Source organism: Microtus oregoni, unplaced genomic scaffold, assembly GCF_018167655.1.
Source record: "Microtus oregoni isolate MIOR12 unplaced genomic scaffold, Mior012 000000F_ref0000247, whole genome shotgun sequence".
NCBI classification, from domain to species: domain Eukaryota; kingdom Metazoa; phylum Chordata; class Mammalia; order Rodentia; family Cricetidae; genus Microtus; species Microtus oregoni.
The window spans coordinates 69882928-69910561 of NW_024543059.1; the positions used below are offsets into that span (position 1 = coordinate 69882928).

At 38.6% G+C, this 27634-nt stretch overlaps 1 protein-coding gene across 4 annotated transcripts; it reads right to left on the reverse strand.

Annotated features, from left to right (window-relative positions):
* Nucleotides 1-277: 277 nt before the first annotated feature.
* On the reverse strand, nt 278-27460 carry Ube2d3 (ubiquitin conjugating enzyme E2 D3). Of its 4 annotated transcripts, none has more exons than XM_041669565.1 (8): nt 27350-27460; nt 25917-26071; nt 11108-11171; nt 10976-11007; nt 6817-6894; nt 5983-6088; nt 3062-3155; nt 278-1141 (listed from the first exon to the last, which is right to left on the reverse strand). In XM_041669565.1, the coding sequence occupies exons 2-8, from the start codon at nt 25938-25940 to the stop codon at nt 1096-1098; spliced, it is 444 nt and encodes a 147-aa protein (XP_041525499.1). In that variant the 5' UTR covers nt 25941-26071; nt 27350-27460; the 3' UTR covers nt 278-1095. The 4 variants fall into 4 exon arrangements, with proteins under 4 accessions (XP_041525499.1, XP_041525586.1, XP_041525363.1 ...); XM_041669652.1 differs by lacking the exon at nt 27350-27460 and adding an exon at nt 27139-27266; XM_041669429.1 differs by lacking the exon at nt 27350-27460 and adding an exon at nt 27004-27142.
* Between the last annotated feature and the right edge of the window lie 174 nt (nt 27461-27634).

Here is a 27634-nt window from a genome sequence, read left to right on the forward strand (position 1 = left end):
GTCCATTTTGAACTCTAGGGCTGCCAGAATCACGTGCAGCATATTAAAGCTGCACTATTTGAATAGCTTATTAATTCCGCATAAATCAGGTCAAGCAATGTGTCAACCTGTAACAGACTGCGAACTTTAACTGAACATGGCAATATATTCACTCTTTTGAACTTTACATCATCATTTGATGTCAAACAATGAAGCAAATCCCAACAGTATATACAAAAACAGCTTTGCATTTACAAAGGATTGTTTCCCATACTGATTAATCCAGGCAGCTAACTCATTGGTTTATGCAACTTTATTGAAGAAAAATAAATCAATTACTAGGAGAGCTATTAGTTGATCACTCATCCATTGACAACTCGCATCATTTATTCAGTGCTATATTAAACAGTATTGGAAGATAGATTAACTAATAGCTCCAAGCCTCCTAACAATTTAAATGAAAATTACAAAATGTTTTTTGAGACCCTATTTTGGAATACAAAGGGTGTTTGACTTCCAATTTCCATTCTCTGTAGAACAAGAACAGGTCATTCCTTTATTGACATGCATAAAATACATCACATTTTCTGTTCTGCTGATGCTATAATTCAATACCAATTCTCCAGCCACATCAGTTATGAGCATAAAGTATATCATGTAACCTCATATCTCTAACAGTGGAGGGCTTAAACAAGAATGGATGCGCTAGAATAATGCTTCCTTGGATGTGACAGCTGAGCATCCATCTCCCTCCCCCTCAGATGGTTTCTTCAGCAAGTTAGAGCAGTGAGGATTGGTTTAGTCTCATAACCAAGTTAGAGTGAAGACATTGGCCACATAATACACATGCTCCAGTTTTTAAAAAAATTTCTGAATCTTGGGCAACTGTTCTCTTGTTAACTACTTTACAGTTTCTAAAAGCAGTTATTGTCCAAAGCTGGAAGAACTTAAGTCTTCTCAGATGAGCATGTGAATGAATGGAGGGAGGTAAACAAAAATAAAATTAAAAAAGATGAGGTCTGATAGGGGAGCAGCCGGATAAGAAAATCAAAAAAGGAACAGTAATTTAAAGTTTATTCCAGCTATAATGCAGGTTATTCTGACTTTAAGGTAGCATCACATGGCATACTTCTGAGTCCATTCCCGAGATATTCTGTTGTACCTGTAAATAAACAAGTAAGATATTAAGAAATAAAACTGAAAGAATTGTTAGTATTGTAAAGGCAAGGGAAACACTTCTATGTTACCTGTGGATTTATCATGTCACCTGTAATGGTTATAGTAGATTAAAAGTCAACAAGAAACAGAAATAGCAGCACCAGTACAGTATGGAAGATGAGAGCCATGGAAATAGTGTTCTCTCACTAAATAAAAGTGGTGCTGAGATTGGGAGTCTTAACAAGGACCTCCCACCAATAAGGTAGTATACTATCAAAGTTCAAGTTGATTGTACACTCTAACAAATTTTCACACATTTAAAAAACTACAGTTCATTACTGTCACAACAGTATACACATGTTGTATATCAATAGAAATTTTGGCCAATGTCAGAACATTTGCCTATGTTACTGAAAAATCATATTTGAAACCTAGATTGAGAAGTTAAATATTGAAAGAAAATTGCCTTTGAAACTTAGAAGACATTGGAAAGGGTGATAAAACAGTAACTTTCAAGAAACAGGCTTCAGTGGTTATTTTAAATTAAAACTTTTAGTAGCAATGACTGCTGTTAATCCCCACTGAGACCTGCTGAAGAATGAATGTACTTTCTAGGAGTGCAACCACGTTTCCGTTCAAGATCAACAGGTAATTCAGTGAGCCAGGTTATTACTGAGAAAGATCACCAGTACTGACAAATATCATTTCTCCCTTACAGTACACACCCATATCATACAGGCTATTTACCGCAACAAAAAAGTGACAAAAGCTTAAGAAATAAGTATGTAACAAAGGGCAGCGGAAAACTTAATACTAGTTTCATCTCAAACCAAGTATATACAGTTCAACTATTTTTCTACAGCTCAACATAATTTTTTTTCTAGCAATTTAAGAGTTACAGGATTTAGAAAACCCTCCTCAAACAGCCAGCACTTTAAAACGAATTAGCATACAAAGAGCCACAAAATACTGCTAACATTAATTCATGCTTGTCAGTAATAAACATTTAGTCTGGATGCTGAGGTTTAAGCTTTTCTCTTATATACCACTATATTCTTCCTGGTAAAATCTGAGTAAAACCACCACATTCGATAGTATCGACACAAAGTTTATGAACACCATGGTAATTTAGTATAGGATGAAGATACTCTTACATTTCTACTTCTTACTAAAGCTATATAACTGCTTTGCCATGCAATAATCTCAAGCAGTAATGAAGACTGAGTATATACTTTTCACACTAACAGAGATCAAGCAGTTAAAACAGTTGTCAGAAAACTGCCACATCTGTTACCTTTGGTTAGTTAATACAGTGCCTTAAAGCATGCAGCACTCAAGTGCTGGCAGTACCATGAATAAGCGCACCATAGAGTGCAGATCCTCTTACCCTACAACATAGCGTATTTCTCTGTCCACTCTCTTGCTAACCTATTGTACCTAATTGAACAAGCACACTTAGCATTAATTATAACATACGAAAGTTAAATGGTTAAGCTGAACATAAGATAATTCAAATATTTGATAGATTTAGACCAAAAATTTTACATTAGTACTATTTATTTTGAGAAACACTGAAGAAAAAGTGTTTTATTTCCCCCAAATTCAGTAATTATGCAAGTGTTTTAAAACATTAGGAAACAAATTTCAAAGGAGTTACTCACTGTCATATATGCTAAGACCATTTATTTACTTGGCATGGTCTCATTAGGTAGCCCCAGCCCAGCTCCAAACTTCTAAATGCTCCAGTCTCAGCCATTATGCTGGCCCTTGTTGTTTTCTTAATTGTTTTATAGTAACTACTTTACCAGAAACAAATATAAAAAGTACTGTCTCAAATTTCAGCAAACTAAAAAAATTAGCCCAACCCATTAAAAACAAACAATCCCATTGTTTACAGTCATTTATTAAACAACTTCGTACTTACTTATCTCTGTCTGTTTTATAGATCCGTGCAATCTCTGGCACTAGGGGGTCATCTGGGTTTGGATCACATAGCAGAGAACAAATGGATAAAAGAACTACCAAAAAAAAATGCAGTTTCAGGCATTAGGATAAGCAAATGTTAGAACTTAAAAACATATTCCAGACCCCAAATCATACTTCTATTAGTCTATACCATTCTCAAGAAAGTTCTACAGAAAAGAATTTTCTATAAATAAGAACTATTAGAAACAAAAATCTATTGGCACCAGGCAGTAATGATTACGCCAAATAAGTTTTTAAGGTAGTAGCCTCCCCTCCCCAATCAACCAATGAGAGGCTGTATTCAAGGATTTCTTGGTACTTTGAGAGAATACAAAACTCTAGTACTAACAGTTAACACCACATCCTATTATTTTTAGTGTCAAGGCTCAGCCAAAATAAACAAAAATCCCAAAGAGACCCATTCTTTAATCTACAGTAGAAAATGTTTTTCACAAAAACTACAAGTTGCTCCATTAGATGTTTTATTTTCTTAAATCTGAAGAAGAAACCACTGTCCCTACAGGATGATGAAGTGTTATTTCTGTGGTATAGCAAGCCTTCAGTTCTAACTCTTACTCTGATTGGTCTGTTCTACACAGGTTTAGAAAATGCCAAGTGTCAGAAGATACCAGATTTTTTTTGAATACCTGCTATGTTCTATAGTAACATTTATTAACAAAGGCCATTCATTACACATATAAATGCCTTCAGTGGTTCAAACAACCACTGAATGAATAAAATCGAACAGCCCGACAAGTAAATGCCACATAAGATAAATATATATGTTAACAGCAGCACTTACAAGTCAAAATTAAAATGAGTGGGCATCAAAAAATAAAATACAGTTAACTCAAAAAAGGTCAGTTTCTAATTCTCAACTGTTAGTGCAATATATATAAAACAAGTAACATCTATCAACTCAGTCTGCATTTGTAGAAATACAGTTCAGAATTATAGTACATCACAGCACAAAACAAAACAAAAAAACCAAATAGGAACTTGGCATTTAGATTATAAGAAAACACTATTGACAAAGAGATTTAAAATTTAGGTTAAAAAATTAATTGAAAAAAATAAAAATTGCACCAGGTGATGATGGCACACACCTTTAATCCCAGCACTCAGGAGGCAGAGGCAAGAAGATCTCTTTGAGTTTGAGGCCAGCCTGGTCTACAGAGCGAGTTCCAGCATAGTCAGAGCTGTTACACAGAGAAACCCTGTCTCAAAAAACCAAAACCAAACAAAAATAAAAACTGGGTAATACTCTAAAGAGTCAAATGCATTTCAACAATCATATAAAGAAATGTTTGAGTCACATGCTGCCTGTAAACAAAACATACTTGTTTAATCTGCATTTACTCACATAAATCACTTTGGTAAAAAACAAAAACTAACAATCATCCCAAGTTTTAGAAATGGTACATTTCAGCATGGAGTCTGAAAATAATGATCAATATAGAGGAGCTGATATCAAATTCTAATTACTAGCATTAAAAATTTGACTCTACCATAAGAAAAATTAAGACAATACCCAAGCCTGTAAATACTAAAAGCCAGAATTTCATCATTAAAAAGTTTTGTATACAATTTAACTTGCAGAGTGGAAATGTCAAAATTTACTTGTCATTTTAAAACCAGCAGCGGCTCAAGAGGAGGAACTATCTCCATCTGGGGTATCCCTTGAGATCTGAGAACTTGTTAGGCTTAACATACTTCTACTTAAAGTAGATCAGATTTTATATAGCAATCTTCCCCAAATTCCCTAATTATAGAGAATTATTAGACACAAAGCAACTATCACAGGTAAGTAACACCCAACTAAAGGTATGTTCAAATACAGAAGCTCCACACCAGATGTTTGCTAGAGTAGAAAACTTTAAAGATTTAAAAGCTGTAGCAATGATGTCTGGCTATATTTTCCTATCCTTCCTAAAAGGTGTTAAGAGGGGCACAAGAAATGGTCCAAGCAATTCAGAGCACACACTGGAGGACAGCTTGAGTTTCCTAACATTCATTCTTGGTGTCTCACAGTTGCCTGTTAATAGCTCCTGGGATCTGGCATTTCCTTCTGCACTCCAAGAGCACCTGCATTCATGTATATATTACAACCCACACACCCACAATCAAATAGTTTAGTAACCGAAGAACAAAGTTCGTTAAAAAATTAATTTGAGGACTGAGCCAACAGCTCACTAGGTAAGAGCTTTGGCTGTACAAAGACTTGATTTCAAATTCCCAGCATTCACGTAAAAAAAAAAAACTGGGAGTCACTAGTTCTGTCTACTTGTATCCCAGCATTGGTGGGTAGAGAAAAAGTAGACACTGAGTTATTGTAAACTTCTGGTTCAATGACAGAACCTGTCCTAATAAAATAAAGGTAGAAAAGAGAAGACAACTCTGGCTTCTGTATGCACAATTAACACACTAAATCAAACTTTGCTATTATGTGAAAACTTAGGCAAATACCTTCCCCAACACAGTTTAACTTCTAACAAAAATGCCCTTAGTTTATTTTCAATGATGGAAGTAAAAACAACCAAAAACACTAAATTGGTTTTCTAAGATACTGTATCACACATTCCCAGTCTGGTCTCAGATTCTGTGTGCAGCCAAGGATGACCTTGATTTCAGACCCTCCCATCCCCACTATTGCACTATTGTTTAGGCATATACCCACACCTGGTTTATAAAGGACTGAAAAAAGACTGAATGGTAGGCTTTGTGCATGCTAGGCAAGCACTCTAAACCGACTGAGCTATAGTTATCTCCAGCCCTGAAAACAGCTTTTTATTAAAACGGTGGCACAATAAAAATATTCAAGCAGATTCAAGGATAAAGCCTTAACTGTTAGAAAATCAGTAGCTAAAACTGTTATTTTACCTTTAGAAATAGTTAAAGCAGGAGACCACTGTGATCTTAGAATATCAAGACAAATGCTGCCATTACTGTTAATATTTGGATGATAAATTCTTGTTGTAAATGCAACCTAAAAACAAAACACACAGTAAAACTTTTAGATAGTTTTTCCAAATAAAACGAGTACCTTAGACTTTAAAAAATAAGGCATAAATTCTAAGTCACACCAGTGGAAGCGGTGATGAGAGGATAGAAGGGGAGGAGAGAATGGGATCAAAGTAATTATATACATACAAGATAATTTCTTAACAATACCAATTGTTTTAGATAATAAAAGCTAATTTCAAAGATAGCTAGAAAAATAACTCAGAGATTACCAGCACCATGTGTGTTGTGACTGATCCAGTCTTTAACACTTGAAATCAGCCACCTAAGTGCAATAAGTAACTGTAACCATTTTGGTAACATATACTCAAGGCAAATTGATCCTATAATTTACTAGACTCCAACACTCCACTTAAGCAGAGAAAACACTTGGGCATTCCAACTTCAAAAAAGCAAATTACATATTTTTACAGAATTCAAATCTGTGTCTAATTAATTATAAGTTAAGAATCAGCAATAGTTCAGTACAGTGGCATACTCTTAACCTTAGCCCTTGGAAAGTGGATAGAAAAATTCCAGAACAGACTAATAGGAATCTTTCTGCAAATCCAGCTTAATTCTCTGTGTATTATTTTTATTCAACAATAATCAAAGCTCAAGCCTCAATTACACAGAAACCTGTATTTCTATGACCATTGTATACTCTTCTAAAACAATCAATAAACTAACAAATGTCTGAGAGGTAATACTTGCCTTAGGTGGTTTGAAGGGGTAGTCTGTAGGAAAATGAATTGTCAAAAAGAATACACCACCTTGATATGGGCTGTCATTCTGTGAAGAGAGAAATAGGCTTAATATGCCAAGACAGTTCCTTTAAAAAAGGTTCATTTTTTTAATGAACCAAAATTACCTGCTGTTTACACTGCAATGAAGAAACGGAAATTATTGTGCCCTCCAATTCAGTTCATACTAATGGAGAAACAAAGTTTACTATAAAGTAATGAACCCAATTAACAGACTAAAAAAAGCAGGCAACAAGGCTGTCACTCTATGTCCAAGCTATTCCCAGCCCTTATACTATTTTTGTTTTCTCAGTCAAGATCTTGTTGCCCCAAGCTGATTTTCTTTATCTTTCATAAGTACAGGCATTATATATAGATACCACCAGTGCTCTCTGCAAAATGCTCACCAAAAAACAAAACCAACCCCAGATTGGAAAACACATAAAAACTGCATGAAAAAAATTAAGGTACCCAAAATGAGAAACATCAATTTATGAGATGAATTAATCTATGGGGCTGGTGAATGAGATGGTTCAGTTGGTAAAGGTTACCTACCACCACATCAGATGACCCGAGTTCAATCCCTAGAATCCCATGGAAGGAATGTTCAAAGAGAGCTGACTTCCACAGGCTGTTCTCTTTCATACAGGCACCATGATACATTCACATGAATATGAACACTCACACAATATGTTCAATGAAAATAATTCAATAAAGACCCATTTAGGCAAAATCAAATATTTAAAAAAAAAACCCACAAAGGGTTAAAGTATTTCAATGATACACTAATCCCACCCTGTGATGACAAAACCCAAACCAAAGGAACAAAAAATTACTTTGAACTGATTGACATCAACCTTCGAAATTGAGAAGATTCTTTAGATTCTTTCTACCTTAGGTTTTGTTCCTCCTAGTTTTTTTTTTACTCCCTCAACAATTTCCCTCATGAAAGTTTGCATGTGTCTACAGACCCCTTTTCTGCTTCTAACCTCTGACCTTACATGTTTCAGTATGTTTTCTTCTACAGTGTGTGGGCACAATTCTCAAGCCTACTTCCCACATGCATTCCAATCTCAATTCTTCTATCTTCCTCAATCCCATTCTTCCCCAATCACAAGAGAAAGCAGAAACCCAGAATCTCAGAGATAATTCTTACTCTCTCATTTGATTCACAGCTCTAAAGAACAGGAAGACTTGTCAGGTATAGTAGCTTATGCCTGTCATCTCTGTACTTGGCCTGTCATCTCTGTACTTGAAAGGTTGAGGCAGAAGGTTTGCTGTGAGTTTGAAGGCAGCTTGAGATATAAAGTTCTTGGCCAGCCTTGATTACACAGTAAAGTGAAACATTGTCTTCCAAAGACACCACCATGTACTCTCTACTTTTAAATTTATCATAGTAATCTCTATAGTAGTGTCATAACGGTAATAAAACGCTCACACGCCTTCCTCTACTTGGAATATCATATCTTCCACACTAGTCAATGTACCATTCTTTTAATTTAGTCATACTTCCCTCTTCAATTGAACCACAAAGCTCTCTTTAAAAGAATATTTTATAGAGCAGTAACTATTATAGTATGAAGTAATATATGTGAAATAGAACAATAAGCCCTGTGAACTGTTTTATCTCAGATTTCCTTTATAGCTGATCATGCTTAACCCATTACTGACAATACAGGATTCTCTTCTACCGTTAGGTCACAGACTAAGGTGGAAGTAGTTTCCCAATCTTTATCACCCTTGCAAATTAAAAAGATTAAGCACATGAAAAGTAACAGATAAGAAACATTCATTCTGATGACATGAAACATTACTGGGGACTAATGCTAATATAGTGCGATGGTCCCTTCTCTTTCCTACACTTAAATTACAACTAGCAATCTTCAACCAATCTTTGTGGTTCCAAATATCTTCAGAAAGAAACACCATACTAACTTTACATGTTTATGTGTAAAGTTCAACGACTCAAAGGCATTTCTTGGGTATAACTCACTAAAATTCAAGTTCTTTATTAAAACATTAAGTAAAAATTTAAAACGAACCAAAATCTTTACATAGAGTCCAATACAATCATGTTAACTGACCTTAGTACTACAAAGAAAATTATTTTTACTACCCAGATGTCCTTGGCAACCTGCAACTTATGAGGTTATCACGTCCCCTGTTTCAGTTTACATGTATAGGTTTACAAAAATATTCATAAGTGAAAGTATGGGCGCCCCCCCCACCATAGTTGAAATATAAAACTGGAGAAAAGTATGAAATGGGCATAGTACAGCATACAACAGGTATCTATTCCACTTAAAAAGCGATAGTAAACCAGGTGATGGTGACACACACCCTTAATCCCAGCACTTGGGAGGTAGAGGTAGGCAGATCTCTGGGTTTGAGGCTAGCCTGGTTTACAGAGCTAGTTCCAACTAGGGCTGTTACAGAGAAACCCTATCTGAAAAAATTAAAGTGACAGTAACTGTTATCCCATCCCTAGTCATTCATTATGTCTGTACAGCAAGCATCTAGCCAGAGGGGCATGTTTCCCAAGCAGTAAATTTTAAAATGTCAAGAGAGTAAGCAGTCCAAGTGGACAATTCTTAACTGTCAAGAATATATACAATAGGGCAGGAGACATGGCTCAGTGGTTAAGAGAACACACTCCTCTTCCGGAAGACCTAGCTCAATTCCAGCACCCTTATCAGGCAGCTCACAACTGCCTGTTAACTCAGGCGATTTGATACCTCTCAAACCTATGCAAGGGCACAAACAAACACAAAAATATACGACTGTGACTGAGTTAAGAAAAAAGTCCTTGTGGCCTCTCTGTAGTTAAGATAAGACAGACCAATATTATTCAAAACCGAATACCAGCCTGGTTCCCTAATTTTACTTAATCTACTTTTAATTATAATCTCACATTTACTCTAGAATTTCCATCATTCCGGAAAGTCAAGGATTTCTCCTACTGTGTACTTTATTATCTACTCCAGTATCTTACTACTTTCTAACATGTTTAAATTACCTACTCTCAAAGTACCTGAAGACTATCAGAGACTATTATTTATTCATATTTTTAATTCCAACACACAACATAGCCAGGTGCTCACATTCAATAAGGTAGAAAATGATTTATTAAAATCAGACCAGGTAAGGTGACTCATGCCTGAGATAGGAAGGTTGCTAAAAAAAATCTGAGAACATCCTGGATTACAACATTAAGACTGAACTAAACAAAACAAACTGCAAATAAGACACTAACTTTTTAAAAATCAAGAATGAGCCAAACATGAGGCACAATCCTGTAACTCATTAGGCTGAGGCAGGAATTTAAGACCAGCCCCAAACTGTCACAAAAAAGGTCAGTCTTGGGCCTATGAAATGACTCAGAGAAGAAGGGCACAAGCCTAAGCTAACTCAAGCATTCAAAACTAGTAAGTCTGTGTCTATGATTTGGTGGCTGGTTGGTAGTCCAAAAGAAAGCCTGGTACAACCTACTTTTTCCCTACCCAATACATCAATCACAGTAATGTAAATACATTACCGCCAAAAAGCAAAAAGTTCAGTACATATGCAACTTAAGAGACCCTAAGTTAAAAATAAAGGTTATTTGTGCCAAGACATAATCTTACTCCATGCTGTTTTTAGAGCACTCTTATTCAAAATATCAAGTTCTGCCTTAATACAAATTTTGTCTCAAGTCTCAAGGTGTGTGTGTGCGTGTGTGTGTGAGAGAGACAGAGAGACAGAGACAGAGACCAAGCACACGAGTGACCAAAATAACACAAGCCAGCCACATTCATTTTTGGCAGTTTCAATGCTTTGAGAACAACCCATGGGAGAATAAACTGCCTTCTTAGAAGCTTAATGACTACTTTTACCACCATACAGAAAGCCAAGACAGAGGCAAAACGAGGAATTTGGTGGGTTCAGAGATGACATGTACCACAGAATATGATCACAAATATACATTTAAGGAAGGACTTCTTATTCTTTTAAAAGCAGTGTTAACTATGATATACCAGAATATGGTAAGTCTATTATACTAAGGTCAAAAAAATCTAAAATAAAAATGTGTTAAGCGAACACTGATTTTCAATGAAAAGTGAAACTGAAAAAAACAAAAAACTAATACTTACAGGTCCCATAATTGTGGCTTGCCAATGAAACACTAGAAAGGGACGAGGGAAAACAAAACAAAAACCTCATTATTCCCAAAACATTCAACCTTTTCTGAAGTTAACCATTAAAAAGAAAACCAGTTTACTTACTGTCATCTCCAACTGGACCTGCAGAACATTGTGCTGGAGGGTCACGGGCCAAATCACTAAGTTCCTAAACCAAGACAGAAGAAGGTAGATTAAATTTAAGAAAGGAACATGCAATCATGCTTTTTTTTTAAAAAAAAAAAAAAGAAGTAACATATCCCATTATCAGAGGAAAGAAACCTGAATCTTAAATCAGTACCTAAAACTATCTTGGCTAGGGTTTATATTAACACACACACACACCAACTTTTTATTTTATGAACAAAAATTGACCTCTGAACAAAATATAGTAGTAGCAGATGTCTTCAAAAGTTCAAAGCCAAGATCAATATATTGTTTGATTAACTTTCCAGACAATCTCAGATGCTCCCTGTTATGTCTCAAATCCCTCTTTCCCCAAAATTCTGACTTCATTTTCCATGTGAAACACTGCTTAGAGTTACATGCCCTTTATAAATAAAACTCCCTGATTAATGTAACCTATTAACTCAGAGTTCATTTTCAGTTATTCTTAAAATTCAAATGTGAGGGACTCATTCAACTTTTCTAGGTAGAAAGATGAAATTTTCGTAATTTCTTATAAATTGTGAAAATACATCTACAAAATATACATGTATGTACATACCCATCAATGATCTGCATGTACATGATAGTACTTTGTATAAAAGTAGTTTCCTTTATTAGACTTACAAAAATCGGTGATGATACAGGTTCAACCTTACTAATGTTTTTTTTTTTTAATCATCAAAACATCAAGTATAAACTCGACCCAACCTCAAGGTACTGCTGCTGCCTTCAACACTTATCTCTATGGCCCAAGACAGTTAAGAGTCACCTCCCTTCAATACCTTCCTCCAATAAACACAAGTTAGCTTAAGTTCTTTATACGTTTCATACCAAAATTGGAAGTAGTCATAAACAGAAGCCCCCCAAAGGCAGAATCCTGTTATTACAAAAGACCAAGCACTAAAAGGCAGTGGTAGTCTAACTGCCTCACACATGCCAAGCGAAGCCCTCTATCAACTAGCTGTATTTCCAACCTATAACAATTTTGTTAGCCAGGCGGTGGTGGCGCACGCCTTTAATCCCAGCAGAGGCAGAGGCAGGCGGATCTCAGTGAGTTCGAGGCCAGCCTGGTCTACAAGAGCTAGTTCCAGGACAGGAACCAAAAAGCTACGGAGAAAACCCTGTCTCGAAAATCCAAAAGAGAGAAAAAAAAAAATTTGTTGGCTTTGGGCTTAATCATCTAACATTAGCTAGTTTTTGGACCCTCTCTCCTTCTAAGTAGCCCAATAACATGTAAAATATGTTTTTGTTTAACCCCCGATTTTAGAAGACAATAAAGGATTATCTTGACCAATATCAACAATGTATTAATTTGCTTAACTGAAGATATTAATCTTGCAATGAAACTTACCAAACAACTCATAAGGTATAGAATATTCAGAGTAAGTCCACATCCCTCAAAAATAGAGAATGGAAGAGAAATTTCCAATTTAAATTCCAGAAAAATCAACTGCCTCAGCCAAAGAACAGAGAACCAAGGAGAAAGGCCAAAGAACCTTTTAATAGGTCTCATTAAAAGCATATAAATGTGGAAAATAAGATTATTGAAGAGTAACAAATTCAAGAAACTAGTAAAAACAAAGCAGTTTTTAGTAATGTATTTTGTAGAATGGGATTGCCAGTGTAGAGAAAAGGCAAAAATGGCTATAGTGCTGATCTGACCCAAGACAATGTTTTTTAAATCCCTGCCCTCTTTTTTTCCCCATAGGCGAGATTCACAATCCAGCAAATCACGATCCTAATCACACCTCCCATTCTAATGATTTAGGAGGCAAAACATCATTTAATGATCAAATTTGGAGTAGAGACTGTCCCCCGTTTCTGACTGTACTTTCATTCACAGAGCAGATTGCCTGTAGCTTTCTAACTCTTCAAAGTTTTAAGACAAGTAGGCAGCAGCTGCCAGCGAGGGGAGTAAAGGGCTAAGCACTCCTCTGCAACTGAAATGTATCTCATACTGAAAATATATCCTATTTACTACATAAACAAACTATATGATTACCACAGAAGAGCAACACACTATGTAGAATACACACGTCATTCTACTCAATGGTCTAGAAATCCAGAGCGCTTTTATTTTTTTATTTTTTATTTTATTTTTTAGCTTATATTACTGAATAACTACTCATTTTGTATATTTTGGATATAAAACGTAATGTATATGATGTATAAAAATTAAAGAGTCCAAGATCTCAAGTATGGCTACTATACCATGTGCTATATTAAGTCAAACACTTTACGCATACAGCCATACACCATTGTTTTGAGACAGGGGTCTCTCATCATGAGTCCTGGCTGGCCTGAAGCTCTTTGGCCTCAAACTCAAGATTTACCCTACCCCTACCCTCCCTTACTTCCCAAGTGCCGGGATTAAAGGTTGTGTGCCCTCACTCCCAGCCATATGCATGCACGCACACACACACTCCTTTATTGAAAGTAACTACACAACTCGAACTCATTTATGTCATGCACCATTAAAAAGAAACCTAAGTGTCAGTGAATTAAAATTTCTAAAATGACCACTGGGGATTGTTTGCCTATTTGAGTCCCATGGCCCCCAGTTTAGACCTCCTTCCACTCAACTATTAACTGCAATAAATATGCCAGAATCAACAGGCACTGTGGTGCACACCTTTAATCCTAGCACTCAGGAGGCAGAAGTAGGCAGACCTCAAGAGTTTGAGGCTAACCTGGGATACACACACAAGACTGCCTTACAAAACACAATAAATGCCAGAATGGGTATAAAGAAACTTTACTTTGCATACTTAAGCAGATGCGGCCTTGATTTCACTTATTAAAAAGCAAATTCAGGGAAAAGAATTCTCTTTTACATACGATTAACTCTCATTTCAAGGCTCTTTTCTTTTTCAAAAAAAAAATATATATTTTTATTATGTATACAATATTCTGTCTGCACGTAAGCCTGCAGGTCAGAAGAGGGCACCAGACCTCACTATAGATGGTTGTGAGCCACCATGTGGTTGCTGGGAATTGAACTCAGGACCTCTGGAAGAGCAGGCAATGCCCTTAACCGCTGAGCCAATATATAAGGCTTAATGACATAAGTCGATTAGAGTCTTACCAACCAACTCTTACAACTTATATGAATAGATTAACACTTGCTGTTTCTGATGCCTAAATGGTATGTACCAACTAGGTATGCTATCGCAATGGTCTCTGGATTTCTAGACCATTGAGTAGAATGACGTGTGTATTCTACATAGTGTGTTGCTCTTCTGTGGTAATCATATAGTTTGTTTATGTATTTCCATTCCAAACACAGCTTTTCTGAGATCATTCAGACTTTACTTCTGTGCATTTACAGTCTGTGCCTACATGAGCTTAGGTATACTCCATCTAGATGTCCACAAAAGCCACACCTGTATCTGATTCCCTGGACTGCAGTTATATGCTGTTGTGAGTCACCTAAAGTAAGGGCTAGAAAAGAACGTAGATCCTTAACAGCTAAACCATCTCTAGCCCCCAACAATATTCTTTTAAATGAAGCACACGTTTAAACTGTTGTGGCATATTCCAGCAAAAAGGTAAAAGGGCTGGAAAGATGGCTCAGCAGTTAGGAGCACTGGATATTCTTGTAAGTTCAGTTCTAGCACCTGACATCCTCTTCCGGCCTCTGAGGGCACCTATATACATGGTGTTCACAGATGCACACATGTACAATTCTTAAAAAACAATATTCGTCAAAATTTGCAATTAAAAAAACATACACTGAGCAATGCAGCATAAAACATGCCTTCTCTATCCTAATCCTGGGTAAAATACAAAATATTCTACCAAAACATCACAACTAATATTTTTTGCTTATGCATAAGCTCTTTAAACACTGAGGCAATAAAGTGACAAAGTTCCATTCTGACATGGACTTGAGCCCTCTAATTTTGTTTTTGTTTAGAGACCACTGGAAATCTTTAAAGGTCGCTTAATTAGCGCAGAAAAACGGTCAGTTTGGTAGAAAATGAAATCATTATGTGCATGTACTCTCATAGGCATGCAGGACCTAGATTCCATGTGGATTCTGGAAGGCATGAGCAATAAGTGCTGTTTTAAATACATTTTTAAAAAATAATGTCACTAAAAGGTCTCCAATTTTCTTTTTAATAAATGTTTCTTCAAAGATTAATACTAAGCAACAGTTGGGTATAGTAGCAGACACCTGTAATCTCAGTATGAAGTTTGAAGCAAGAATATCACTGGAAGTTGAAAGCAAGCACAACACTCTATCAAGAATGGGTGCATAATTCATAAGTGGATAATTCAACAATCTTTGTGGACTGACTCAATGTGTGAAGTAAAGATAATGCTAAAAAAGATTTCTGATCAGAAAAAAAGCGTGAAATGAATTAAGTAAACTGGTTAACATCTAAGTGAATCAAGCACGCAGATGGATCCCACTCAGTTCAGTTAATCAGGATATGAAAAAAAAAATCTAGGTTGGGTAGGAGAGCCTAGAAACAAATAATCAAATACCTAGACATTAGAATTGGTTTTGTATACTCTGATAAAATCCTAAGAATGTACTCTGAAATAATTCAACATTAAGAAGAGATCGGTACACTCAAAGTGACTAAGAACGTCAAGTATATACTGGACTATTACCAATTAAGTAAAACCTAACCACAATAAATACTGCAAGAAAGTGAAATAACCACTTGCTCAGGAATAACCAGTCTAAGATTTAACTATACTAAAAAGTCAATTTGACAAAATAGTCCTGATACACAGGGCCAGCTGCTTATATAATTACCGAAGACCAAAAGATGAACCAACTGGTCTACAATCTTAAATCAATCCTTTATATGCTTTGCCATTAGTACATACCATTCAATTTTCAACATCATTCAATGGGATAAAATTCACCCTAAACATTTAAACCTCTGATCAGTTTTGCTGAAACACTGTACCAAGAAAATTACATTAAAAAAAATGCTATGGGCTTGAGAGGTGGTCCAGGAGTTCCCACTACCAGGCAGCTCACAACTACTTCACTAACTCCAGATACAGATACTCCCAATGTCCCTTTTTTTTTTTGGTTTTTCGAGACAGGGTTTCTCGGTGGCTTTGGAGCCTGTCCTGGAACTAGCTCTTGTAGACCAGGCTGGTCTCAAACTCACAGAAATCCGCCTACCTCTGCCTCCCGAGTGCTGGAATCGCCCAGCTTTTCCAATGTCCCTTTCTAACCTTGGAAGGCACACACATGCACACAACCGGAAAACTCACCGGATAATCACACTAAAATAACAAGTTAATTACCTCAGGCAATTCAATTATTTTATAGGAATGTTTGAAACAAGTGTCTCAGATTTCATACATATAAAATTCTGAAACAACTGCATATACAGAAGATATCGTGGGGCCTAAGTCTAAGCATAGAATTCAGTTACATTTTATATATAACAGCTATGCCAAGGGCATCTTACTTTTAGTGAAACCTGCTACAAAATGTTGGGTGCACAACCTTCCGCTTAAAGCTTCAAGGTGCTCCTGAAAGTTTTGAATTTTTAGTTGAGCCTCTCTTTTCAAATACTCAATCCTTCTCTCTCTCTCCCCATGGTGTTTTTTTCTTTTTTGAGACAGGGTATAGACCAAGCTGGCCTCAAACTCAAGAGATCCACCTGCCTCTGCCTTCCGAGTCTGGAAAATAGTTCAATCCATCAACTGCCTGAGTCATAAGCACGAGGAGGACCTGAATTAACACCCCTGGAATCCAGGCTTGGTAGTAACCCTAGCTTTAAGACAGGACAAATTATTTCCAGACCAATGAGGTCAAAGTTCTACCGAAGACCTGTTTTAAAAGTCAAGAGAATACCTGATGTTGGCCTCTGATCTCTATCAGGCACCTATCCACATGTAAACTCACAAACAAAAAATTTTTTTGGCCTAAACAAAACATCTACCCAATAGCCTTAAAATTTCATTTATTATAAATAAAGATGATCAGAAAACTGTAAAGCTGAAGTAGACTACATCAAGGCACTATCTGAGTGATAAAAGAAAACTAGTTTTCTACACGCTATTTGTGAGTCAGTAAGCTTTTAAAAGCTAGCATTACCAGCCAGACAGTGGTGGCGTACATCTTTAATTCCAGCACTTGGAAGGCAGAGCCAAGTAAATCTGAGTTTGAGGCCAGTCTGGTCTACAGAATGAATTACAGGGACAGCCAGTGCTACACAGAGAAACCCTGTCTTGAAAAAAAAACAAGAAAAAAACCTAGCATTACCAATTCTTTAGAACAAAGGCAAAGGCATCACTTCAGAAGTTTCAGCTTTTTATTTCCTTTCTTGCTACTCAAATAATTTTCTTCTTTCCCCTTTAAATAATTTCTATGTGTCTATTTGCCAAATTTCCACAACCAAGACATCTCTACAGAAACAAAGATGTAAAGTCAGTAACTTCATACACCAACTTTACAGGCAACACAAATTGAGGTCGACAGTTTTAATAACAAAGGAAAGCAGTAGCATGGCTCTAATTCTAACATTTGGGAGGTAAAGACTGGAGGATTACATTCATTCTGGGATACATGTCTCAAAAATAAATAGGAGATAATGCTATTCTAATCTTGTCACTTGAGTTTTATGTAATGCGCACCAGTGATAGTCAAGCAACGCTTTTAAGTCTTCATGACAGGTTCACAGGATGAGCAGATCAGAACGAACCATACCAGGCGCAAAACCAGAGCTGACTGCAAGGTACCAAACATGTTAGATCTCAAAATACTAAGTAAAATAAAATATGAACATCTCTAAGAAACCAACAAAAGTAGGCACAAGACAAAAAAAATTTAATCTTAAACTGAAAGGTATTCAAATGCGCTATACATCTTGAAAAGGGAATCGTTTTGTTTGCCTGGACCTAAAAATAGAGGCATTTGAGTTTTGTAGTAGGCAATGATGGATGATTAAACAGTCCTTCAAACAAACAAAAAATCAGGTATCAGACAGGAAAACCCAGGTAAGGACACAGTCTATGAAGTTTCCTAGAAAACCAAGCACTAATATAGCTTTATATAACAAAGGATAAGTTAAGAAAAGAGTTGGATCAGGCTTGATCTTTAAGAACTTCAAAAGTTTTGTCAAAGTGTATTTCCAAAAGTAACGAGATACTGGAGTTTTAAAGCACAATAAACTAAGTTTAGATCTGTTGAAATACACTGAAGTACGATATTAGAAGTGATACTCTAAATCACATATTAGTTTGACCCACAAACTGGTATTTTTTTTTTAACTATAGATCAAACAAAACACAGACAACAACGCTCATAAAATCAGTTCCCCTGAAGCTATTTGCTGTTCGTCTACATCACACCAGACTCTGGATTTACTGAGTGCAGTGCTTGGTACCTGTAGGTCTAAAGACAGCATAGGATCCCCTGGAACTCGAATAAAAAAAGGTTGAGAGCCACTACATGGACACTAGGAGCTGAACCAAAGTATTCTCCGGGAATAGACATGCCACCTTTCTGATCCTAACCTATATGGTCTTTAAATGAAAACTAACTGAAACAACGATTTGTTTCATGGTAAGGGGAATATTTAGGTTGTTCTTGGTCAATTATTATGTAGACTAATGAAATCAGAAGACAGCTGTTGTAGAGTTTGGCAGATATTAGGACTTGCCAAAGGTTCCACACCTCTTAAAGGAGTAAAAAGACCAATTAAGAACACAAAATATCAGTAAGAATCAACCTATTTAGAAAAAATTTTTCCCTGACCTGCTTTTCTTGAAACGTGGCACACGTATGGGTTAACAGAAGAGCTAACTAAATCCATTTCCTACTTGTAAGCTATTTTTCTTTAAAAATCTGAAAGACCCAAGAAGTCAAAGAGGCCACTCTACCCTTTTCCAATCAAGAAAAGATCCTAAAAGCTCTTACATGGTCTAACTCACCTCATTAGGTTAAAATCTCACATAAGGACTGCAATAAACACTACATACCCGAATATTTCCTGAAGACTTTGTAAACAGCATAGAAAAATTGTTATTTGTATGCTAAGCAAAACTCTAACAACCAGTGGCTACATTACTAAGAATAGCAACCGGTAGGACCATTACATTTTTAAAAGATTATTTTTATTTTATGATTGTTTGCCTGAACGCACATGCATGTATTTGTCCAAGGACGCCAAAAGGGAGCCTGGATGCCCTGGAACTGGAACCAAAGACAGTTATGAGCTGCCATATGGGTGCTGGGAACTGAAGCCTCATCTTCTGCACAGTAGCCAGTGCTCCTAACTGTTGAGTTATTTCTCCAGGCTCCAAGTTTTTACTCTGATTAACATTTCTCAGATATTGCTAGAAGAAAGCCCATACAGTTTAAGAGGACCCTTACTTCAACAATTATGGGATAGAACATCTCTTGACAGTTCACTATTGAAAATATGAAATGGCCTACAGGAAGATCTACATCTAAACACAATATTGTATGTTGTTCTGTTTTTTGCATGTTTGTTACTCTATATTGTGTTGGTATTTTAGCTGGTAATGGGCGATGCCCGTAGTAAAGTAAGCAAAGACTACAATTATAGCTGGCCAATGTATTAAAAACAAAGAACTAAAGAAAAAGTGCTGGAATAAACATGAAAGGACCTGTGCACTGAGAGCTAAGTGGAATATAAGGATTGTGAATAACGCTGTACAACTCCAAGCTTTCATGCCTCTATCTGTTTACCTCAGACCTACGCTATGTCCCTAAATACAGCACATTACTACTATACCACCATGTTCCAGTATCAGCTGTCCCTATCTGACACTATCTTGTATTTCTGTACATCAAAGGTAAAACAGATTTCCTATCAGAATCTTTACTATTTTAAAAGTTAATGTCCGGTATTTTACTTGGGAGTTCACTTTTCCAGAATTAAATTTGACTTGACTTTCAAAGAAATCAAGATAGCCCTTGCTGCACACGTATTCTCAATTAAAATAACTTTTGAGATGATTTAAGGCAGGAAGCAGGAACAGAAAAACCTCCAAAGTGTTTTGAGATTAAAAATCTTACCCCAAAAGCCAGGCAGTGGTGATGCATTATCTTTAACCCCAGCAGAGGCAGGCGGATCTCAGTGAGTTCAAGGCCAGCTTGATCTACAAAGAATATTCCAGGCCAGGTAAGAGAAACCCTGTCCTGAAAAAACAAAAATCTTACCCCAGCTGCCCATTACAACTACTACAACTTGAATTTCTTATTTAACAAAAATGTCCAAGAAACAAGGTTCTCAGAAATTTATGGTTACTAGAATTATTTCCAGAAGATACTTGACAAAAGATTATGCTCTGAACAAACTTCACAGAACTGCAGACATAATCAAAAAGAATCATCATTAGCTACCAGGCGGGAGGATGAAGTTTGAGTGACCCCCCCAAAAAAACCAAACTCCATTTCAAAGGCCAAAACCCAAAGCACCACAACTAAACCCACCCCCTCCCCCTTTAACAACTCCATTTTTAACCTTTCCTAAGGAAACCTAGTTTCCTCCTTTATCCTAAGGACTACAAGTTAAGGGTTCTGTACACTATGCTGCTTACATCACTGTCAAGGCATTAGCTTCCTGTTTAGTTCTAATTATAGGTGACACAACTATGCTTGTTCATTAGACAAGGCCCTAAGAATGGCTTGAGTGAATAATACTACAATTTTCTTTCGTCGGGTCACTCTTAAAGGTAATCACTTAAGATTCTTCAAAGCCAGGCCCAGTGACATGCAAATTCAGTCCTACTAAGTTTCTATCTCAGAAAGAGAAAATTCTGTTTGTAAGCAGTATTGGAAAAGACCAAAAGAAAGCCTTAATCCATGAAAGCAAATCAGGTACTTCAGATATGAAAAAAAAAAAACTCAGCAGCAATTCAGTGGTAGTAAATACTCATGGGTTAGGATCCATGTGAATAAGCATTTCCATCCTCAAACATCCAACCAAAAAATATCAAACCACAAATGAGAGAATCCAAATTTAAATAGGACAAAATCTGCCATAAAGCTATCTGAAAGGTCCCTAAAGGATTAAAAAAAAAAAATCAATGTCTAAACAAGGTGTAAAAATGTAAACTTTCCCCCTTCCTCGCCTGAAGATGTTAGTTTGTATTAAGATTTGTAAACTACATTGCCAAAGTCACTTCCTATTTATATTGCCAGACCTTAGTCCCTAGAATATAGACTATAAGCATGTACCATCGCAGCTGCCTTAGTCATTTTAAGAATACATGTTATAAGGTAAACTGGCTATACATTACAATAGTAAACAGACTCATTACCATTACTGAATTTTGAATTAAGCTTACTGCCATGGTAGCAAGCCTCCAAAACCCCCATTAGGATACAGAATAGCAAAGAATTTTTGATAAACCCTTGAGAATAAGTTATACAAAGTGATGAAACACATGAATGTATTTAATGCTTATTTTTCCAACCAAAGCAGATTCTCATGAATGACAATTTCTTATCCTCTGGTAACACTTCATACAATTACAACCCTAGTGAAGTACTGATGAAATTAACCCCAGGTTTCTAACTAAGAGCAAGATTAGAATCCCTTAATGAATGTTTCAAAATTATGCCTTTCTAGAGATGACTCAGTAAGGAACTCACATTGGTGTATTCTTAAAAAGTCAGAAACTTCTGAAATAAAATTTAATGTAAAAACTTACCTAAACAAATAGCTCTTGTATACAGAAACAGAAGATACTTCTATTAAGAACCACAATGCAGCTAGGTTTGGTGGGAGGCAGGGGCAGGACTGCTCTAAATTTGAGACCAATGTTATAAAGTCAAACCCAATCTCAAAAATCAAAGTACAAAAATAAATTAAACAAATAGATGACTAAAAGCACAATCAGGAAGCTGGGCATACCTGCCCATTCCTATAATCATCATAATCTAGCACTCAGAGGGCTGAGACGGAAGTGCCTCACTCCAGGCCAGCTTTTGTGTGACAACCTTGCCTCAAAATTTAAACTGAAACATTTTAATCTCAACATTAAGAAGCTGGGGCTGGCAAGATGGCTCATAGAGCATAAAGGTGCTTGCTTAGATGCAAACACTCTGAGCTCAATCTCTAGACAGAACCCACAGGTAAAGTAAGGAGACCTGACTCCAGAAGTGCTGACCATACAAAGTGGTCACCAACAGCACCCCGAGAACCCAATTAAACTGAGAACCAAGAACTGACTTGACTATTAAGAGGCACTCGAACCTAGGAAGCAACATGAAAAAATTTGACAATGCAGCTACACAAGTAGCTTTCTCTAGTGTTGTGAAGAATATTCAACTTAACCTTTATGCGCTAACAGAATTTAACACAGCAGGTAAGCATCAGATGAAGGATAAGCCTCGAGGACCAATTAATTAAGCCCCCCCCCCCCCCCGCCCAACACACACCACCACACAGGACAAACCTATCTGCCTACAAAGCTTGAACCACTACTTTGTGTACTTTAAGAGAATCCCAGCACTTAATACGCAGCAGTTTCTAGCCCAGAACAAAATTACCTAAGAATTAAATACACTCTTAATTTACAAGTTAGTTATAACATAAAAATCAAACTAAATCCTGATTATTTATATATGAGGTAGAAAACAAAAAGTCGTATTCATTTAGTAAGAACTGAAATGGTACAAAAGACAACCTATCTTATTAGAAACCCATTACTCACTAGTTGTGTGACTGAACAAATCAAAAGTCAACTTCCATGCTGTTACCTCATCCATAAAATGGAGTATGTCACATGGCAATTTTCAGGCCTACTACACAAGAGCCTACACTAGGCCTTAACTAGCACAAGAGAATGGTATAAAAATGCAGGGGTTACCAGAACAATCTAGATTGCCTGGGTTCTAGTTCCAGCTCTGCTACATCATCAACACCTGGATGAGGTTTTGTTTTGTTTTGTTTTTCGAGACAGGGTTTCTCTGTAGCTTTGGTGCCTGTCCCGGAACTAGCTCTTGTAGACCAGGCTGGCCTCGAACTCCCAGAGATCCGCCTGCCTCTGCCTCCCCGAGTGCTGGGATTAAAGGCGTGCGCCACCACCGCCCGGCTGAGGTTTTGTTTTTTAAATTTAAGGGTGACTTAATTCTTCACAGTGAAGAAAGATGTCAACTGTATCTACTTTTCCACATTTGCTGTAAGAAAATTACTTAGAAAATACTGTTTAAAAGTTGTGAAGCATTGCAAATACTTTATAACAAAAGCATTGCAAATACTTTATTTAAAACAAAAACATTTTTGGCTTGGTTTCTCAATGTTCCCCAACTATGTAACAGTCACTTTTCTTTGGAGCAGTAAAATTTCTTAAAACTCCCAAAACAGATTTGAATTCAGCTTTTAAAATGCCAGTTTAGTAACAGGACCATACTACAATTTGGTCCAAATAACGACTACAGCAAAAGGTTATTTGGGCTAAGAAAAAACAGTCAAAAATACTAAGAAAAATTACTGTTAAAATAAAATAAATAAAAAACCCAACAACTTATTCCAGTTTATCTCTAAAGCTCACAGTGGTATAAGAATTTTAATAAAATACCAAGAACTACAGTCATACTAATACTTGCTAGGGGTAATCATAAGAATAAATTCAAAACAGGGAACAATACGAAAAGAAAAAAAAGACAATGGCTAACTGGGCCCTTATTTTGACAGAAATGATGCCCCCGCCCCACCCAAAGAAAAAAACATCCTCTTTCTGAACTTTCAAAAACTATGCTTGCATCTGGGTGCCATTTTAAGAGAAGTCTCACGATTCTGACTATATATATATATATATATATATATATGGGGTAAATTAGAAATGCCCTACAAGTTGAATCAGTCATGTGGCATATAAATATTTCTCTAAATTAGAAAGCTTACATATCAAGTATCAACACACAATTCTTCAAACCATCTGTTCTCTGTCATCTCTAACTAGACAAACTCCTTATACAGATTAGCCTCATGGATAAACTTGCTCGATTCTATCGCCAAGCATTTTACTACAAATGTTCACACTTAACCATTACTGTCTCTCTAGAGCTTTTAAGTCATTAAAATGGTGGCAGAGCAGCCGAGTATCACCTGTAAAAGAAAAAAAATCAGTAAGACCTTCCCTTCAAGTAATTTTTACATTTATAAACAGCTATAGATCTGAATTATTTTCACTAGTACTGAAAGTTATAGTCTCTGTATATGTATGCAGGAAAGAACAATGCATCTCTAATGGGAGATTCACCCTCAAAATGGTCACAGTAAAGTGATTATTCTAAAATTATCTATTCAAAGTCTTGAATCCTAAGGTTTTGCTTTTCTCCTTTGCTTATCAACAACAATACAACAGTCCAGTTAGTGTTTTGCATAAAACTACAATGATTACACACTGACATCAAGAATTCAGATTTCAGCATCGGTATATTCAGGTAAGATTCTAACTTTCATGGAACTCTAGCCTTGCCAATTAAACCTAGCAAGCTAAACACAGTAAATAACTGTAAATAAGTAGCATCAGACAGCTCCCCAACAGCCAATCCATTTCCTGGCCTTTCCTTCACAGACTCTCAAAGTTATGCTCTAAGAGCCAGTTTCTAACACCGAGCCTTCCTATTTTGTCTTTTCTACTAAGACTGCCTTTATTCCATGACATTTTTTTCAAGTTAGCTGTAAAACACTCCACCCTCTCGATTGTGCAAGAACCACGTACACCACACACACATAAATTAAGAGAAATTCAGTCTGAGAGTGTGGATTTAGGTTTTAAGTCTTGGAAGCAAAGGGTCTCTGAACTCTCTACAACCAGATAAAAAACGGTTAACACTTAGCAGAGAATATTATTTCGTATATTAGAAAAGGAGATGCCAGAAAGAACCCGAACCAGTTAAAGCAGCCGCCATCTTAAAATGCGGGATAGAAGTTAAGAGGAAGAAAATAAGACGAAACCATCCGAAGAGGTAGTTCTGCTCAGACAACTAGTTCTGAAAAATCTTAAGTTTCTTTTTAACTTAAATCGACAAATTATCAAATTAACTGAACTGCTCAAATAAGCCTCCTTAAGAAAGGTTCTAAACAAAACAGTTCGTCCACTGTCAACCCCCACACCACAGGGATCTCTTGAAGGCATTTACATCAGTTCCCGGTACTTCAGATAAATAGCTTCGGGTGACCACACAACACAGGAAGTGGCAACAGTGCCAGTCCACCTCCTCCCAACCCCACTTGGTCTTGTGTAACTGCCCAGATTGGGTTAAGCTTCTGGGCAGACTTCGTCACTACCTTTTAGTAAACCGAGGTATGTTTATAATACCCTGACCCTCAGCAAAGTTTGCAACAAAACGTTTTCTTTTCATCTGTTTCGTTCCTTTCTTCCTAGAAGGCCCACAGGCACAGCACAGCTAAAGTAAGTTTTGAAGAACCAACATTAGGAAGCAGTACTATGACATTTGCCCCAGGGCTCTACACAATCCCACTTCCCAAACCGAACTAACTTCGTGAAGCAGAAAACCGGCGTGCCTAAACGCTACGCTTTCACCCAGAATTTGCAGATTCTAGCGAAACAAACTCAGCCTTTAACATTTCGCTTGCCCAAAGCGTTCAGCTCCCCCAAATAAAAGCTCATTTCAGAAAGTGCACACGCGTTCTGCTAACGAAAGAGGCAGCCCAAGAAAGGGCATTTTCAGAACTGTATCTCACCAGCACACTTTTCTCAGGGCTCGAGCCTTCCTTCCTTCCCAGGCCCCGGTTCGGACCACATAGTTCCAACAACTTACCTTATTAATCCGTTTCAGCGCCATAGTCTGTGCTCTTTGCCGGGCTCCTCACTCTCCCGATGTGAACTCAAAGGTCCGGCCAAAACTCCTGATTATCCCGGTGGCGAGGAAGGTCTGTCTCCTCTTCTCACACCGGCTCTGCCAGACACAGGCGCCTTTTGCAAAAACGGAGGAGATCAGAAACTTGCCAAGGCCTCGGAGAAACCCTGCTGATGCCAGATCCCTGAAAACCGTCGCGATCCGGGGAGGGTGGGGTAGCAAAGCCACCAACTACTTCGATCCGTGGCTCGCCCAGAGAGGGCGAGGGTGACGGGAAGAGCCGAGAGGAGGTTACAAGTTTAACTTCCCGGCCTCTCGAAAGGGAAGAGCCCCGGGTGGGAGAGGAAGAGGTGGAGGAGAAAGGGGTGGGTGCGGGGCAGGGTCCAGAGCCGGGCAGAGGAGGAGCCCGGGCCTAGTCGGCGCTAGGCCGGCGTCACTAGGGCAAAGAAAGGCAAGGGGGATGGGAGCGGGAGGCTCCGGCCCGGCGCCGGGCTCCTTTCGGTTTCTGCTCCAAAGGTCGGCGGGCCAGCACAGGGCAACGGAGCTCCTGGGTGCTGCCGTCCCCACAGCCGGGGCTGTTCCGTGTCGCCCCGGACACCACCTTACTCTCCGCCTTACAACGCGCTCCTACGTGCGCGCGCCTAGCCACCACCTCCTCCTCCACCACGCGCCCGGCGGCCACCAAGCTCCAGCCCCGGCGCGAGGACGCGCCCATGTCCGCCCCCCCCATCGGGTCCCGGCCTCGCCGGCCTTCCCACCCTACCCCACCCAGCCCTGAGGGCTGCCCACTCGGGCCGCCCACAGCCCGGGGCTCCGCGCCGGCCCCCCCCCTCGGCCGAGCCATCCACACCCCACGCGTACAGGGGGGCCGGGGCCTCCCTCAAGCTGCGGCCTCGGCCTCCTCCCCGCGCGGCAGCTGGTGCCTCCCCGGCCCTACGGGGCTCACGCGCACGGCACAGCCACAAGATGTCCGCTCTGACGGAACTACTGCCAGCTGCCACGCTCCGCCCCTCCCCCCCGCCGCCCGCCCGCCCGCCCGCCTATTCACCGCCGCGTATCCGTCCGCCAACGCCGCCGTCGCGAGCGCAGGGCGAGCCGAGGGTTGGAAGGGAGCGGTTTGCCTCCCTCGTCCAGGCCCGAGTGGACGCGCCACCCTCTTGCCGTCTCCGGGTCGGGACAGCACCTTCTTACTAGACAGATCGGAGGTCGGGCCAGGAGGGCGGGGGACGGAGGCGGGTCATGGGCTGAGGGGGAGGGTAGACGAGTGGCGGAAACCCTCAGACCCAGAGAAGCATCGAGAACCGGAAGGAGACCTTAGGAGGAAGGTAATGGAAGCGGCAGCTGCGCGGTTGAGGCCCCACGCCCCTCCCTACAGTGGCCCCCGGTTTCCTCACTTGGTATGGAGGCGGCGGATCTCGCGAGAACCTCGTGGCAGGCTCACCGGAGCTCCGGGGCTGCAATGACTTAAGGGCAGTTTTGTGCTCTCTTCCTGCCTGGGACCCGCCCCCAAACCCGCAAGTTATCGCGAGATGCGCCGGTCCCCCTAAGTTCTCACTGGGCGGGTCCCTGGCGGAGAGCACCGCCCCTGAGTGCTGATGCTGGTGGGCGGGAGAGGAAATGGAATTCCCCAGGCCGGCCGGCGCGCGCGCGCGCGCGCGCAGACGCAGCCCCTCTCGGCG